The sequence below is a fragment of the Rhinatrema bivittatum genome, chromosome 1 (genome assembly GCF_901001135.1).
Source record: "Rhinatrema bivittatum chromosome 1, aRhiBiv1.1, whole genome shotgun sequence".
Classification (NCBI taxonomy): Eukaryota; Metazoa; Chordata; class Amphibia; order Gymnophiona; family Rhinatrematidae; genus Rhinatrema; species Rhinatrema bivittatum.
In genome coordinates, this window is record NC_042615.1 from 335,926,970 (window position 1) to 335,945,411 (window position 18,442).

Consider the following 18,442-nt stretch of genomic DNA (forward strand, 5'->3'; position numbering starts at 1 on the left):
TTCATTTAATTCATTATGCATTGCAGTGCTTTATTGAAAAAAAAAAAGTGAAAAAAAATAAAAGGGGGACAGGGTGATGCATAGATGGAACTAAATCTGCAGCCCCCTACTGCAAGGATTTGTTACAGCTCCCACTACACCACTGTCTTATAGGACACAAACCATTCCCAGGTGAAGATAGCAGATGCACCACTCTTGTGAGCCATGTCAGGAAATGCATTTATTTTGCTGGTGTAGCTCAACTATTTTTTAAAATAGGTCAAAGATTCTCTATTTATTGTTCAGAACCATCCAGCACATTGCATTTCTCTATAATCGCTAGAGGCAGGCACTGAGACACAGCAGAAAATGCAACAGCTTGTTTAGCTACCAAATGCCAGTGTAGCAGCAGTACTTACTGTTGTGTAGAGATAGACAGATAAATAGCTTTTAAGTGTTTGGCAGCTTGCTGGACACAGTGTAAAAGCCACCAAACACTGAGGTTGCTATTTGGATTTTAAGCATGGTTATTACATGCAAGCTACCGCAGCCTCCTTGGAAGCCTGCTGCCGTCGTACTGATGGTGTTAGGAATGCAACTAGTGCCTCGTGAGGAATAGGCCCATGCTATTAGGGTTGTAACGCAGCCTGGTACAGTTGTACTGCCACTGTTTGCCCACTGGCTTCTCTTATCCCTCATTGGCCCTCCAACGTTTAATATGACTGAGCAAACACTCTCTCCTTCAACTCTTTTATTACCACATCCCTCACCCCCCCCCCCCCTTAGCACTAGCCTCTTCATCTGTGCCAAACATTATGAAAGAATTTTTATTTTAATTCAACTCTTGATCACAGTGTGAACTCCCAGAACCAGGTAGAGCACATTTAAAGCACTGATCTTCAGCCCCTCTGACCCTGTATATCCTTGAAGACTGAATGACACCTCTACATGGGCTTGCCTTAGAGAGGCACCTCTGCATAGCAGAGGCAGAAACCACACCTCCCTCTCACCTCTGAGGACAGAGAAAGATTGGGGAGTCCGGCTGGCCACCAAAGCCCAAGCTTATCTGATACTAAAGCCTGGACACTGCCTGGCCATGCTACCCATGCCATTAACAGAGTGTGTGCTTTTTAAAACAGCCTGCAAGGGTTTCAGAAATAATTTTTCATTCAAAGCGCTGTTGACACAGGTAAACTTCATAATCCAGCGGACTGCTTCACTAGTGCAAGGACGGAAGAAGCAGCTGCTCAAGCTTGTCTGGACAGTGAAATGCAGCATATACACCCAGAGTTATATACACATCTTGTACAGATATATTTTATATACAGAGAGAAAGTCATAGATATTATATACTACACACTATATACAGAATGAAAAAAAAAATAGGATCAGCTCCTGGTTACAGCACAACCAATGGATTTTTCTGTACTTTATATTAGAATTAAAGAATATACTTCACATCAGAATCCTAAGCTTCAGTCCATTCCTTAGTGCAGCAGTGATAATAGATGGTTGTAAGAGGGGAGTGAATGTGCTGCTGCAGCCCTGGGCAAGGATAATCTCTCAGTACCCCCAAGCCTAAGCAGTTACCTTACCAGTGGGAGAGGACCCAAGCAGGACCAAGAGGCTCTAGGTAAGGGGAGAGATTGCACTGTTCATACATAAGAGCTGTAAGGGGCTTCCATCAGGCACACTCCTTCTAGTCTCAGCCAAAAAGTGGCAGGCCCAAAAGTTAAAGGATATGAATTGTGAAAAGAAAAATAAACAAACAGCAGCAGTAGTTATTGAATTAACCACACTGGAAGAGAGATTAAACAATAGCAGGCCAAACAGGAATCAGTTTCCAGGGTCACGGCTCAGGCTGTGACAGTCAATAGTGTCATGAAGTCACAGTCCAAGTAGAGCAGATCTGGTACTCAAGCCGAAGCACTGTCTTAAGGGCATAACTGATGCCCCTGGGAGCCAGCAGATGACAGAGCAGAGGGGCAGGGAGACCTTCACCCACTTCTACAGCTCCTGCAGAAACACAAAACCAGGAGGAACCTTTATGAACAGAAAACAGTAGCGATAGCAAGGGATTATAAAAATAATTGTGGGAGCATTCGAGGGAGCATGCATAGATGTGTAGGTGCCAGCGGTTTCAAAGAAAAGTGAGTGAGTGAGTGAGTGAGTGAGTGAGTGAGTGAGTGAGTGAGTGAGTGAGTGAGTGAGTGAGTGAGTGAGTGAGTGAGTGAGTGAGTGTGTGAGTGTGAGTGTGAGTGTGAGTGAGTGTGAGTGAGTGTGTGTGTGTGTGTGTGTGTGTGTGTGTGTGTGTGTGTGTGTGTGTGTGTGTGTGTGTGTGTGTGTGTGTGTGTGTGTGTGTGTGTGTGTGTGTGTGTGTGTGTGTGTGTGGATAGTCTGTGCATTCCCTCACCCCCAGTAATCAGAACAATCTTAGCATGACTGGAAAGTATAGAAACTGGGGGATTTTTAAATTCTTATTGTTTTTAATTACTAGGTGTTATCTGATGTGTCAAAATATTTTATTGTTTTTTGGGAAATTTTTAAAAAGTTTTATATTAATTTAATTCATAGATGTTCCAGCTGTTTTGTAATATTTATCCTTTTTATTTGTATGGCTTTACTATTGCTGACATATTTCTTGATTTAATTTTTTGATATTTTATGAGGAATGGTAATGTTTCTTTTCCCATTGTTGCACTGCATACATACAGGATCTAACTTGTGCGGTTTCCAATTCAGTTTTTATCTGCACACTTTTATTTATACTTTATGGTCTCTTTAATCTGTATTTGGTGGAGGGTCGATCTGTGTTCTGCGTGTGTCACAGAGGTAAGGTATTCTGCTAGCATGTAGTTTCTGGGTAGGGATCTATAGCAGCTTAGCTTATTCTGGTTTCTAAACTGGTGTTTTAGGGGCTGTTTTGGTATTGGAGCTTTACTCTATTTTAATTGTAATTTAATTTACCCAAGGCTTTCTGAGAGCCGAACCCACACCCAACGTGTGTTTCAGTAGGCTTAGTGCAATATGGGATCCAAGTGTCTATTTTTTATTTTATAGGGTTTTCTGGTTGGCACTACAGCACTGCATGTAAATATAGTGTACATGCTATAGTGATACTTTTACATTATAAGACTATACTTTGAATGGCTTTTTTAAATGGAAAAGCTATTAGAAATGCATACTTTTTATTGTGGGTGAGAAGCGAGGGGCTGGGGGGGGGGGGGGGGGGGGGGGGGGGGGGGGGAGGGGGTTCAAGGCCGTAAGTTTTACCTATAACACCTAAACCCCTTGCACCAGCCCTGGCTGCACTGGATCCAAGTGGGAAAACAGAATTTTGGAGCTCTGCTACTTTGGGTCCTATGGCTCTCGCCAGTGTTAGCCAAGGCTTCATTTTTCTTGTTAAGCCCTGAAGAAACAGCATCGATTAGTCTGGTCTTCCCTCTACTAAAGGAGGGTCATCTAGTAACTCGAGGTGAGACATATGAGAGACATAACCAGACATGGGGGCAGATGGCAACCGATTGGTAATGTCCTACCTGGGGACACCACCAACCCTGTGTGTGTGGGTGGGGATAACAGCCTGTGGGTGTGGGTGAGAGCCTGGGTGTGTGTTTGAGTATGACTACCAGCATGTGGACTGAGGAGGAAGGGAAGAAAACAGGTGGAGAGAAAAAAGAAAAAGAGATCCTGTAAAAGGAATTGGGAAAAGACCAAGAACATAGAAAAAAAAAGCCTGGGATAAGGAATTAGAAAAAATAAGATCAGACAACAAAAGTAAAAAAAAAATAATAATAATTTTGAATTTTTAGTGATTGACATATGTTGTCTTTGGGAATGTGCATTACATATTTGTATTTTGTTCTTTTAGGTTTTCCATTTTATTTTTGTCTGAATGTTTCTGTTTCTAATTTATAGCTCTTTATTCTGTATTAGGTAAGGGTCTCTCTGTATTTTGCAGGGGTAATGGAGGTGCAGTATATTTACTGGCATGTAGTTTTTCTGAAGTATTTTGTTCTGTTAACCTCAATAGGTAGTGTATTCATGTTCTAGGGCATGGTATAATATTTGCATTGCTGCCGCTTGAGTCCTGAGAGGTTTGTATTACTTCTCAAAGTGTTTGGCAGTGAAGGGTTTGCAGTTACTGAGATGAGTGGATGTAGAAGAGGAGAACTGAGCAAGTGTGCATGCGCATGAAAGTCTGGGGAGTGAATGAGAGGAATAAGAGCAAGTGTGTGTGTGTGTTTGTGAGAATGAGCATGTGTGTGAAAGAGTATGAGAGTAAATAGGCAAGTGTGTTAGTGTGTGAGAAAGTTTGTGCGCATACTACGCCAATGTTTCCTCTAAGGAATAAAATGAGCATAAAATGTAAGCATAAAATTGATAGGCTTTTGCATAGTGTTCATAGCAACCTGATCCTTAGAGGGCACACTGTCTATGACATAAGTTAATTGAACTTAAATATATAAAAGCTTTATATACCTAGATGGAGTATTTTGTCCAACATAGAGGAAGATGTTTTCAATATTACTTTGCAAGAGGCAAAAAAAGCATGTTGCCTTGAGGTACAGAGGGCTGCTATAAGGTGAGGGAACTCAGGACAAGTGAGGGTGGGATTACATGCTTTGCAAACATTAGTGTTAAGTTTTACAGCAGAGGGCATCTCCATCCTTGCTAGGCGAGGATGCAGGTCATTCAAAGAGTTACTCTAGTTTCTCCACCAGTGCTCTTATAAGCTAAGTCCAAGATAAACCAAGTTTGCTAAGGCTGGTAGAAATGGACTACACTTAGTACACACAGTCACTATTCATAACAAATACCAGAAAATTGAAGAGCTAGCAAGCCACTAACCCGCACACAGGCTTGTGCGTGAAAGCCTTCCCAGTGCTGCCCATGATACCCACCTTGGGTGGTGATCACTGTGCCTGTCTGATCAGACAGTCAATTCAGGAAAGTACACTGCCACTGATTTGTACATATATGTTTATTTAGCTTAGCTTTTATATGCTATTTCTATCTATATTCATATAAATGCTCTTTTGTAATCTGTGATATTATTGCTAAGAGGAAATAGAATTACTCTTTCTAGGTCATTACTCTGAGTATTATTGTTATTCATATAGAAATGTACTACCATAGAAGAGGAAAGGGGGGAAGATGAATGTGTGATCAGTTCTTATAAGCCAAAACGTTAGTGACCAGAGGTGCTCACACTGGAATCCCTCAGCACAGATACTGAATTAGGCAAAAACTGGGGGATCTTCGAACCCTTGCACATTACACAGTCATAGTAATACATATCTATCTACAATTTGAATCTCATGCTGTCCCCCAATGTATGGCTACCTTGCACACCTGTTTTGTAAAAGGTCAATTTTTTTTGTAATTTATTAAAGTTGCATCCGCTTACTTTCCAAAGTATTAACTCTAAAGGTCTTTATTCCCAAACAGCTAGTCACTATTTGAGAGGGGGTTATAGGATGGATCCAGCTGCCCAAATAAATGCCAGGATCCAAACTGCACAGGCCACTAACAAATGAGTACATCCCAATGGGCCTATTCCAAGTAGCTTTTTGGTAACAGCTTTCAGAATTCTTTGCTCTTTTGTCACCAGGCCAACTGAAGATGCTTTCTAATGACAAATTCAATATCAGGTTTTTCAGTTCCATGAAATTTTCCATATAGGACATGAATCCAAGGAATCAATTTTGGAAACTGATAGTATTGCAAGATGTGTCCCTCTTGTTAATTTTCTTCAAAATTCCAGTCAGGAAATGACAGAGCTTCACCTTTACACAAGGCACATGAGACTAGGAACTCCAAAATATTCTAAAAAATGGTTCACACTAAGAAACCAAAGATTTAAAGAAAGCCAATTTGCATTTCAGGAATGGGTCATTCATGGTCTCTTTTAAAGAAAGAGTAACACTTAAATGCTTCTTCATGTCATCGAGAATGTTCAATACTTTCTCCAAGCATTCTGCCTTCTCTAACCAACACTTAACACTTCTTTAAATCTGATGTAACACCTATGACGTGAGTGTGCTGTACCCTCTGAACAACTGAGACTGTAAATGAGTAATAGGAGTGTCTCAGAACTGAAGGAAGAGCCCAATTCAAAGAGTGAAGGCCAATCTTTGCAGCTCCATGTGCTTGTATGCAATCCACATGGTTCAAAACTAATCCAACTTTTGCCATCAGAAGAACTGGATTCCATTCATTCTTCTGGTTTCTTAAGAAAACTCAATGTTAACATTTGGTTCGCCAATGATACAATAAAAAGTTAATTTAAACTCCAGGAAGGCTAAAGAGTCTCTTGGTGAACTTTTCAGAGAGATATTTGAAGGTAGGATAACCTAAAACGAATCACTGCTTAAGAGGCTTGATATAACCAAATGAAGCCTCTTTTTCTACAGCGCTGTGGCAGCTCCTTTTTCTGTACCAACAAGGAGAATAGACGGAGCCCAAATGCAATCCAGACCAGTGCATGGAGTCTCTCTCTGCTGTCATCTAATGATAGTCATTACAGACAGGAAAAGGATCTCTCTGATGGAACACAAGAGAACCATAAGCCTTAATGTCTCCTACGGCAAAAAAAATAACTTGACATGTCAAAGAGACTGCAGGGATGTTCCATCACCATGTGTAAAATGACCAGGGTGTTCCATGATCATGTTTAAAATAATCTTAATTTCCCCAATGTTTCCTGATCAAAACCAAACTGATTTAATTTCACTGAGTTTCACAAATTCTCCAGGACCATGGGAACCCTGAGACTTCCCCCTTCCTCCCCTCATCTCTTGCACACATGTACATCCTAACATCTCTATGTAAATGAAGGGTGAGCATCAATAAAACTTCAAGTTTGGTTTCATTTCATTTTTCCCCCTTGTTATTTTGTTTTGTTTTTTCATTTTTCTTTTAGTGTGCACTATGCCGATTTCATGTGCACTATTTGAGTTGTAATAGTGCACACGAAATCAACATAGTGCACACTAAACAAAAAAAAAATACTGTATTTCGTGAATTTTTTTATCATTGCAATTTAGAAATAAAATGATGTCATTAAAAATGAAAGCACATTCCTAATGTACATTTACAGGCCAAGTATGTAATTAGCATAACAGAAAAACACCATTTCAAACTTAGCACTCATCTAATATAACCAATGTTAGGTAACTTCTCTTATTACCATTGTTGTGACCGCTAGTGGCATCACCCATTCAGTTTGGAGATGAAATCAGGAACAATTCAATATACCTATTCTCTGCAGAGAGAAAAAAAAACCCAGAAGGAATAAGGCTGAAATAAAACAATGTAATGGAATCAGTGAGTGTCAGCAACAAAAGAAAAAACATCAAGAAAGGCTAACAGATGGGATGAAATGTAATTATGCTTTCTTAGAAACCTAGAATATGACAGCAGATAATGACTGTAAGGCCCATCTGGTCCTGTTACAGCATCAGAGACCCCAGCTGATCCCTGCCTTTTGCTTCACTAAGGATCTTTTGTGCTTATCACAAAGTATAACAATAAATACATAAAATTTAGGTGCTTTTTAAATTCTCAGAACTATCAAAGAGAGCAGTATTGATTCAAATACCATACAGTTAATTCTTTGACTGTAGCTGCAAATACTACTCAAAGATGGCTGCCAAGACCCACAGGATACAAACGACAGCAGAACAGCTTTTGTGAAGCTCTTCAGCAGCCTGGGAGGGGAATCTGTTTATCATGCGTCCCCTTTCTTTCTGTACTTACCTGGCACCCTCAGCTAGGGTGCCTCATGAACAGGGTAAGCTCCAAAGCTGGCAAACAGTGATACATAGAAAATAGGAATAGTGGGGAAAAAAACCCAAAAACCCACTGAATTCAATGAAAATAAAACTGAAGCAGTAAGTTTTAAGTTCAGTTGTGCAGTTAGCTTGGCTGAATCCTGGATATATGGAGCGGGGCTAGGTCCACAGAAATAGCATGAAATCAAGAAAATGCTGGCTCATCACAAGGGAGAGAGAAGTTTCTATGGCAGGCGATAAATGTAAAATGGAGAACAAATTAAGGCAGTCGTACAGCGAGAAGTAGATCATGGATACATTTATACACAAGCGCAAAGATCTTAAAACAGCAGCAATATTTTACTGGGAGCCAGTGTAAAGCAGCAAAGGAAGGTGAAACGCGTGACAAAGCGGGAGCAATTGGTGGGAGCACCAGGCTGACGAATTTTAAAGAACCTGGAGGGGAGAGAGACCTTAATCAAGCAGGCCTGCTAAGCAAACAAAGCATGAGGTGAAAAAGAGAGAGTGTGGAAACATGAATGACAAGCAAGATAAGGTAAAAAAGGGTGAGCTCTGGGTCCGCTGTACAGTGAACAGCCTAAAGAAGATGTGGGGAATATGCTGAAACACTGGGCAAACTGGGACAAGCCTAAGAGATCCAGTTACATTATACTTTTATAACAAAGGATCCTACAGGAGTCTCTCAGGTGATCTCTTTACTGGAGCAATAACAGCAAATGAAACAAGGGGGCATCCTCGAAGGTTACAGGGTAATATATTTTACCACCTTCAAATGAAGGGATTATTTTTTACTCAAAGATTGACAAATGATGGAAAAAAATCGGCCAGCTGTACTTATAGGCTATAGCGCAGAGGACGATCTCTTCTTGGCCTGTTAATCGGGACTGAGAACCTGTACAATAAGTAAATACAATACGAGGGAGTTAACGTCCTGCCATCCAACCAACACTGTACGCTTGAAGGAATTCTGCACTGCGCAGCGCAGCACAGAACTAGCACAGCATTCCCCTCCTGCACATAAATTTAATATTTAGCACGGAGTTTGGCTGCAGGTCAGTGAACAGGTGAAAGGAGGAACCACTGGCCCATGCGCCACAGGGAGGTGATCTTTGCCTCTGCCACCAGGGCCTGGAAGGAGGCAGATAGCATTGGCATCCACCAGACGACTGAGAAAGAGGCAAACGGCATCAGTACTGACCATGTGAGCAGGAGGCAGGTGGACCAGCAGAAGAACTTCAGCCCACGCTAGTGGGAGGAAAGCTGGTAAGGGTTATTCCAGGAGAGACAGAGGTAGGGAGCTAGAGGAAGGGGGTGGAGGGAGAACAAAGAGGGGGGTGATGTCAGGCCTTGGGGAAGGAAGAGGAGAGAGAGAAAAGGGAAGGGATCAGATTTAGGAGGTAGGAGAGAAAGCAGAGGTCAGGCACAGGTTGCTGGGTGGAAGGGGGGAGAGAGAAAGAATGGAGGAGGTTAGACCTGAGGGTGGTAATGAAAGAGAAAATAGAGTGGGGGTGGATCAGCGTGGAAGCAGCAAGTCGGGGTAATGTGGTTAAGAGATCGTGGAAAGGGTTTGGGCCAAGGAAGTGGAGAGTGAGGGTTGAATGGACAGCTTTGTGTTACTCCTAGGGGAATTCTGTATAAAAATATTTGCAATTTTGCATCTTTGAGTACTTACTTTTCTGCATTGTATTTTTAAATTAAATTATTCATAGCTCGTGATTTATCTTGGATTATTTTAAGAAATAAAGTATGTAGAATTTTAACATGGCGTATGTAGAATTTTAAAATTTTTTTGTGCACAATTCCCCCAGGAGTAACACTGAGGACAAAGCAGGAGAATTTTATATCTATAAAATAGTGATTGCTTTATTTCGAGTGACAAGTAATTAATCATAAGGCATTGAAGGTGATATAACGCAGGAACTTCCTATTATGACTGGTCACAAATTAGTTTATGGAAGGGTTTTTTCCATATCTTAGTAGCACATTGTCCCTCTGACACTTATTTCTTCTGGTGTCACTGATCTACATAATGAGAAATCAGTACTTACCTGATAATTTCCTTTTCTTTAGGCCAGTCAGATGAATCCAGAACCTGTGGGTTATGCACCTCTAGCAGCAGATGGAGATGAAGCAAAGCTGACATCACAGTATATATATACCCCTGCAGTGACATCAGCCTGCCAGTAATCTCTTCAAAACACAACTGTGGACAGACTAGCAAAATCTTGATTAATAACAGATAACCATTTCAATACTCAGCCAACAGGAAACAGAGCTCAGACAAGGAATGCATCAACACTAGTCTAGGGACTGGACTAAGACTTATCAGTAACCTCTAGAACACGTAGCCACGCAGGAGTACCATAGCCCAAACATTTGGCAGCCAAGGGTGGGAAGCTGTTTTCAACTGAGTATCCTAAAGAAAAGGAAATTATCAGGTAAGTAGTGATTTCTCATTTCTTAGCGTCTAGTCAGATGAATCCAGAACCAGTGAGGCGTACCCAAGCTATTCCTGGACAGGGTGGGAGGCTGCACGTGGTCCAGTCAAAACCACACATGCAAAGGCTGCGTCCTCTCGGGACTGCACATCCAGACGATTATACCTGGAAAAGGTGTGTAAGGAGGACCACATTGCAGCTCGGCAAATGTCAACAAGAGAATCTAATTTCTGCCCATGACACTGCCTGAGCCCTAGAGGAATGAACCCTAACCTGACTAGGCAATGGCTGTTCAGCATCCATCTACGCGGCTGTGACTACCTCCTTAATCCAGTGAGCTACTGTAACCCACAAAGCCGGCACTGTGGAGGACAAACAGGCGATTCATCTTCAAGAGAGATTTATAAACCTCCAGATGCCTCACATTATGTCTCTTAACATCCAAGGGTTGCAACAGGCAATTTTCTTCCACATTTCTTTCCCAATCCGGGACTTCGAGGGTATATACCAAGCAGTCCAAGTGATGTAGTAAACTTGGATCTTCAGAAGGCGTTTGACAAAGTTCCTCATGAGAGGCTTCTAAGAAAAGTAAAAAGTCATGGGATAGGTGGTGATGTCCTTTTGTGGATTACAAACTGGCTAAAAGACAGGAAACAGAGAGTAGGATTAAATGGACAATTTTCTCAGTGGAAGGGAGTGGGCAGTGGTGTGCCTCAGGGATCTGTATTGGGACCCTTACTTTTCAATAGATTTATAAATGATCTGGAAAGAAATACGACGAGTGAGATTAATCAAATTTGCAGATGATACAAAATTGTTCAGAGTAGTTAAATCACAAGCAGATTGTGATAAATTGCAGGAAGACCTTGTGAGACTGGAAAATTGGGCATCAAAATGGCAGATGAAATTTAATGTGGATAAGTGCAAAGTGATGCATATAGGGAAAAATAACCCATGCTATAGTTACACAATGTTAGGTTCCATGTTAGGTGCTACAACCCAAGAAAGAGATCTAGGCGTCATAGTGGATAACACATTGAAATTGTCGGTTCAGTGTGCTACGGCAGTCAAAAAAGCAAACAGAATGTTGGGAATTATTAGAAAGGGAATGGTGAATAAAATGGAAAATGTCATAATGCCTCTGTATCGCTCCATGGTGAGACCGCACCTTGAATACTGTGTACAATTCTGGTTGTGCATCTCAAAAAAGATATAATTGCGATGGAGAAGGTACAGAGAAGGGCAACCAAAATGATAAGGGGAATGGAACAGCTCCCCTATGAGGAAAGACTAAAGAGGTTAGGACTTTCAGCTTGGAGAAGAGACAGCTGAGGGGGGATATGATAGAGGTATTTAAAATCATGAGAGGTCTAGAACGGGTAAATGTGAATCGGTTATTTACTCTTTTGGATAATAGAAAACTAGGGGGCACTCCATGAAGTTAGCATGTGGCACATTTAAAACTAATCGGAGAAAGTTCTTTTTTACTCAACGCACAATTAAACTCTGGAATTTGTTGCCAGAGGATGTGGTTAGTGCAGTTAGTATAGGTGTTTAAAAAAGGATTGGATAAGTTCTTGGAGGAGAAGTCCATTACCTGCTATTAATTAAATTGACTTAGAAAATAGCCACTGCTATTACTAGCAACGGTAACATGGAATAGACTTAGTTTTTGGGTACTTGCCAGCTTCTTTTAGCCTAGATTGGCCACTGTTAGAAACAGAATGCTGGGCTTGATGGACCCTTGGTCTGACCCAGTATGGCATGTTACTATGTTCTTATAAGGGGGTCCCCCAATGGGCACAGATGTGATTCTAGGCTTCCGGGTCAGTCCCACTCCCCCAGAACCAATTGCTGTTGGCTGAGATAGTCCGCTTGGATGTTGTCCACTCCTGCAACGTGAGAGGCAGCAATACCCTCGAGATGGAGTTCTGCCCACACAAACAATAGCTGAGCCTCCCAAGCCACGGCGGGATTCCTGGTTCCCCCTTGGCGGTGATGTAGGCCACAGTCGTTGCATTGTCTGAAAACACTCTCACCATTCGACTGTGGACCAACGGAAGAAACTCCTGAAGGGCACTTCGCATTGCTCACATCTCCAACCAGTTAATGGACCACGACTGCTCCAAACCGACCAGAGACCCTGCGCTGTCCTGCCCAAGCATACCATGCCCCAGCCCTGGAGATTGGCATCCATGGTCACTACCAACCAATCCGGGACTTCGAGGGGCATTCCCTTCTCCAGATTGTTCCATGTCATCCACCACATCAGACTGGACCTGGCTTCCCTTGGAAGGGGAGAGAAAGAAAATACTGCTCCAAGAGCAGACTCCAGCAGGATAACAAAGCCTTTTGCAGGGGGCGCATATGAGCAAACGCCCAAGGAACCAGCTCCAACGTTGAGGCAATCGACCCCAGGACCTGCAAATAGTCCCAGACTTTGGGAACAGGAAGGCGAAGTAACTGAGCTACCTGAGCTTGGAGCTTGACCATCCTGTCGGCAGTGAGAAACACCTTTTCCTGTTGTGTGTCAAATCGGGCACCCAAGTACTCCAGGATCTGAGAAGGCATTGAGTGACTCTGGAAAATTGATGATCCAATCCAGCGACTCCTGAAGAGCCCGGTCACGCTCAGGCGGATAGAGGCTCATCCAGGTTCGGTGCACGAGCACTCCTTCAGCGACTTCACCCTGATGAACCAATTGTCCAAATATGGTGTACCAGAACCCCGTCCTGCCTCAGAGCTGCCGCGAAGACGACCGTCACCTTTGTGAAAGTATGAGGAGCCATGGCAAGGCTGAAAGGAAGGACCACGAAATACATGGAATACCTCCCCTCCCCCTGATTCGAAACCGGGACAGGGATCACGGCTTCCAGACTTAATAACCTTTGAAGGATCTCCTCAATGGTCCCCCACTTGCTTTGGGAAAAACAGTGTGACTCCAGAAAGACTGACTTGAGAGGGTGAGAAAACTCTAAGGCGTAACCCTCCCTGACAACCTATAGTACCCACTGATCGGAGGTGAGCTTGGTCCACTCCTCGTAAAAAAGGCACCCTGCCCCCTATCACCAAGGGCGAAGAGTGGACCGGCCTGATTTCATTGGGAAGATTTGATGCCACCCGCTCAGGGGGCGAACCCACTTCTAGAAGATTTTCCGGAACCTCGAAAGGACTGCTGCCTACTCTAGGGCTGGCGCATTGCTGAGGATCTAGCAGGTCTGCCAGAACGGAAACGCCACACTTCCCAGAACCGGGGACGAGAGGAGAAAGGTTTTCGCACCGACTTCTTATCCTCTGGCAGTCTGTTACCTTTGGTCTCCCCCAAAGTCTTCATGAGCTGGTTGAGGTCCTCCCTGAACAGAAGCTTGCCTTTAAAGGGAAGGTTACACAACTGTGACTTGGACGAAAGGTCCGCCGATCAATTGCACAGCCACAATAGCCGTTTGGCTGCCACCACTGAAACCATACTTCGTGCCATGGTGCGCACAAGATCATATAAAGCATCTGCCACATATGCAACCCCGCCTCAAGATGGGCTGCCTGGAGTGGAGAGTGTCCCAGAGGAAGCCTGTTCCTGGGGCTTCTGGATCCAACAGAAACAGGCGCTTTGCATCAAACTAGCACAGACCACAGATCGGAGGCCCCAAAGCGGACACCTCAAAAGCTAGCTTAAACTGTACTTCTAGCTTACGATCCTGAACATCCTTCAGAGCAGCCACTCCGGCGACTGGAATGGTGGTTTTCCTGGTGATCCACGGACATGGCGGCATTCACCTTCGGGATTTTAAGGGCATCCAAATGATCCTGCAGCACTTGATACAGCTTCACCATTGCTTTCCCCACCAGAATCCGGGGAATCCCTTTCCCGGCTGATCAGCTTCTGGATCTTCTTCGGAATGGAGAATCCTCCGAATCCCTGTCATCTGCAGACAGGCGCGCTGGGCATGCCCTGAGAGGCTGCTCCCGCGATGTTGCGGACCTCGCCAGGGACCCCCTCAGCCTCTTAGCAGTGTCGACCAGGCTATCCTTAGAATGCCTCTTCCCAGCTTCCCTAGCCAGGAAAGCCTCATGAAGCAGGAGGACAAATTCTGGACTATCGGGCCCCGATTCAGACTGTGCCTCTGCACACTGCTGTACCGCAGGGGACAGAGGAGGAGAGGAATCCCCGGAGCCCCGGGGTTGAACCTCCTTACCCAGGTCCCCTCCCCCAAGGAAGGGCCGCTGGTCCAAGGCCCTCCCCCCTTCACCGCCAACCTTGAGGAACTCCATGATTTTGCAGGTCTGGCAGAAACACCCTCTTCCCCCCTGCACACTCCATGCAAAGGGAGAGGGGATTGAGATAAGTAGACCACATGCCGCAGACCCGACTGGCCTCCACCAGCGGCCTGTCAGTCATCGGGCCTGTAAAAGGATCACCGCGCGCTGAAATCGCGGCAGGGGGAGAGGCTCACCACGCAGCCCCTGAAGCAGGAAAGAGCGCACCGCCACACAAGTTCCCGCCGGAACGAAAGAAAAAAGTGCTGACGCCATGGGAAAACATGCACGGTCAGGACTGAAGAAGGCAACAGAGAGGCAATTTCCCCCTCCTGGAGACACTCTCCCACCGTGGCAGAGCTGCTTCTCCTCCTGGGCCGACCCCTGACGATCTCGCCGAGAAGGCTGACTGTTAGGCAGCTCAGACACACGGCCTGAGCCACCACTGCTGCTTCTCTTTGTTTTTTCAAATGGAGCCCCTAGCAGCCAAACACCCAAGGAGCTAGTAAAAGAGCCCCCAAAAGTGGATTCTTCCCCGAGTCCCAAGGATCGGAGGGGAGACCTTCAGGCCCCACTGAGGGAACCAGTTCCCCTGGCTTTCAGTGGTCCCGGGGTTGTGGGCTAAAACCAGACAGGGGTATCCAAACCCCCCATTTGCCCGGCTCAACCCAAGGGGTGCCCCTTGACAGGAACATGACACCTCGGGGAGCAAAAAAAAAAACAAAACACAACTTCCAGACCAAAGATCAGTCAAGACTGCAGGTAAACACCTCTACCATCTGCTGGAGGCAGAGAAATATTGAGGGACAGCAGGTGGCACTCTCGGATATGTAGCAGTGCCCAAAGTTTTGTCCTCTGCCTCCATCTGCTGGTAGGGATGAATAAAACCCACTTGTCTGGACTGATCTGGGTATGCTCAGGAATGTCATAATGCCTCTGTATCACTCCATGGTGAGACCGCACCTTGAGTACTGTGTACAATTCTGGTCACCGCATCTCAAAAAAGATATAGATGCACTGGAGAAGGTACAGAGAAGGGCAACCAAAATGATAAATGGGCTGGACCAGTTCCCCTGTGAGGAAAGGCTTAAGAGGTTAGGGCTGTTCAGCTTGGAGAAGAGACAGCTGAGGGGGGATATGATGGAGGTGTACAAAATCATGAGAAGACCAGAATGGGTGTATGTGAATCGACTGTTTATTCTTTCAGATAATACAAGGACTAGGGGGCACTCCATGAATTAGCAACTAGCACATTTAAAACAAGTCGAAGAAAATTCTCTCTCACTCAACGCACAATTAGCAAGTTGACTTAATAGCCATTGCTTTTTACCAGCATTAGTAGCATGAGATCTATTTAATGTTTGGGTACTTGCCGGGTACTTGTATCCTGGATTGGTCACTGTTGGAAACAAGAAACTGGGTTTCATGAACCCTCGGTCTGACCCAGTACGGCAACTTCTTATGTTCTTATCCACAGAGATCCAAATGTACTTACGGATGTTGGATTTGTCTTTCCACATAGCAATGACAGCATCCTCGTGAGTTGCAAACTCCACCTCCGCTTCCCCTATAGCCTTTCCATCAGAGCCATACACAATCTTGATCTTCACAGGAGTCAGTGGATGGAAAAACTACAAGCAACCAATAAGAACAAATTAAGGTTACAATTCTCCTGAAAAAGTTCCAGACAAGCCCTTTCTGTTCTGACCCTCCAGATCTTCACAGCTAGTCTAAGTCTTTTATTTTTAAGATGACACTGAAAATGTTCGAAACAAAATTAAGATGGTGAAAAGCCATAAATAGATTTCTGAATATGCAGTATGCGCTACATGTTTGGTTTCACAAGAGGCAGATGTGAAGCGGATCAGCACAGAACTTTTCTGGTTTTCCGTGTGCCTTCCTTTTATCTCCTGTACCCAGCGGCAATGCCTCCCGTACACTGCGCAACCTGTGACCAAGGACACAGTACACCACTCGCCCAGAAACAATTTGCAGTACAGCTGTCTGGCTATCTAACTGATGTCACTCTTGGCTCATCTCTCCCTTCCACCCCACCCCCAAAAGCTGAGAATGCTATTTTAGCCACATTGCCAGCAATGGCCAACCTAAGGGAAAGAGTCAACACTGGAAGTCATCTGTCACCTTCTATGGCAATCACACCAAACAACCCAACATCTCCTTTAGGCTGAGTGGGAGAAGGGAAGATACATCTTTAAAGCCCTCTTTCTGCCAGCAAGGTCATTCCTGCAGCACACTGCAATCAACTTTCCCAACCCATGAGGGCCAGAGTTCAGGACTGTTGCAGTGCTCCTGTACTTTGCCAGATACACCGCAAGCCTGGAGTCACCACCCAGTTGTGCCACACGGCAGCTCACAGCATAATACCAGAGCCTCCCTTGCACCTTAACAAAAGTTACAGGAAACTGGAGATTCCCTGTAAGAGCTCCTTTTGCTGCACTCTGGTTTTCTTGAGAGAACGTACATTGGCAATGTCTTGACCAGTGATTTGGAAAGGCAGACCTCTCATATGGACACTATGCACAGACGAGCTATGCCCACATGCTGGAACACTCAGGGGCTTGGAAGATGTGTCCTCAGCAAACTCTGTAAATTGCACAAAATGTAAAAACATGGTAAAGCATTAGAACCTTTTTTTCCATGCCCTCAGTTTTAATTACACATTTTTCTATCTGAACTCACTCCTTTCTCTCCTCCCTTCTGGGGCTCATAGGCAAGGCCAGCAAGCATCTCTCCCTTCCTAATTACACGGCAGCCAGCACCCAACAGCTTTCAACTCGCCCAAGGCTCAACCAGGGGATAGTAACTATGTCAGCCAGTTGGCCACACAAAGGGTCCCAGGGTGAAGGGAGTCCAGTCCGCTCTCCCAGTTGTGATTACTACCCTCTTTGCTTCTCTTTTTCCTCACCATCCCTCTAAATTTACAGAAAAAAAAAGTTTTAAGCAGATATGACCATTCAAGTCATTTTTTCTATTTGGAGAGGGGGGCTTGGGGAGGGCACATGACTGTGTAACTATACAAAGCAAGGTGGATACAGGAAGGCAAGGAACAATGTTTCAGGTATGGACATTGTACAGGTTTCAGCATACAAGCAGGGAAACTAGAAGGGAAGGCCCCGGAAACAAGCTACTGGAAGACAGAACCCAGCTGCTCACCATGCTTTCTCTCTTTCTCTGTAGGTGTGACGGGCACTGGATCTCTCTCAGATTCTCCTGCACCATCTGCTGGGTATGTGATTTGAGCAGATACACCAAGATGCAGCTCCTTCTTTTTCTTCGAGATTGGAATTTCACTTCTCCTGCTTGGAAATATCTCTATATACCTGTATTTGAAAAACAGATGTGCTGTTATCATTTTACTGTTATGCCACACGTCATCAGTGTATCTTCTGCTATACTTAGGAGTCCCTGGTGTGCACCATCGGCACAATGACCAGAGAAGGCATGCAAGTGGCGGCTCCTTCAGATTAAAGTCAGAAGTGAAGGGAGGCTGTCCATAGTAACACAGTAATGATGGCAGAAAAAGACCAAATGGTCCATCCAGTTTGCCCAGCAAGTTTCATATGGTGATAACTGTCACTCTGTGCAGGCAATCCCCAAGTCTTATGTTAAGGGTAGTAATATTAAAAATCCAAACCAAGTAACTGTCAAACCAAAAGTTACTGCTGGCAACATTTTTACAGGGTGAGCAGACTTCCTGATAATTCATGCAATGCTGCTGCTTGAACATGCTGTACCCCTGTCTGCATATCAGTACCCTGGACTGTAAAAGTCAGAGCACAGAGTTGGTTGTCATCTGAATCCAATTCCCCTCCCCCCTGCCTTTAATTCAGAGAGTGATGCTGTAGTTCCATCAAAATCATGTAAGCTAATTGGTTAAGGGTAGTAATCCCTATGGTCTTCTGATAGATGTAGCAGCTGCCACTTCATGCTGGTTACCCCATGCACCCTTTCCTT

The 18,442-nt window shown here is 44.4% G+C and overlaps 1 protein-coding gene across 2 annotated transcripts in view; it reads right to left on the reverse strand.

The window, feature by feature from the left end:
* GRSF1 (G-rich RNA sequence binding factor 1) overlaps positions 1-18,442 on the reverse strand; it is a 59,701-nt gene continuing 41,259 nt past the window's right edge. For both annotated transcript variants that reach the window (XM_029598658.1, XM_029598668.1), the window contains exons 6-10: positions 17,642-17,808; positions 16,950-17,071; positions 15,963-16,098; positions 7,172-7,246; positions 1-1,995 (exon numbers count right to left, since the gene is read on the reverse strand). In XM_029598658.1, coding sequence (XP_029454518.1) covers positions 7,203-7,246; positions 15,963-16,098; positions 16,950-17,071; positions 17,642-17,808 — 469 coding nt within the window. In that variant the 3' untranslated portion in view covers positions 1-1,995; positions 7,172-7,202. The remainder of the gene's footprint in view (positions 1,996-7,171; positions 7,247-15,962; positions 16,099-16,949; positions 17,072-17,641; positions 17,809-18,442) is intronic.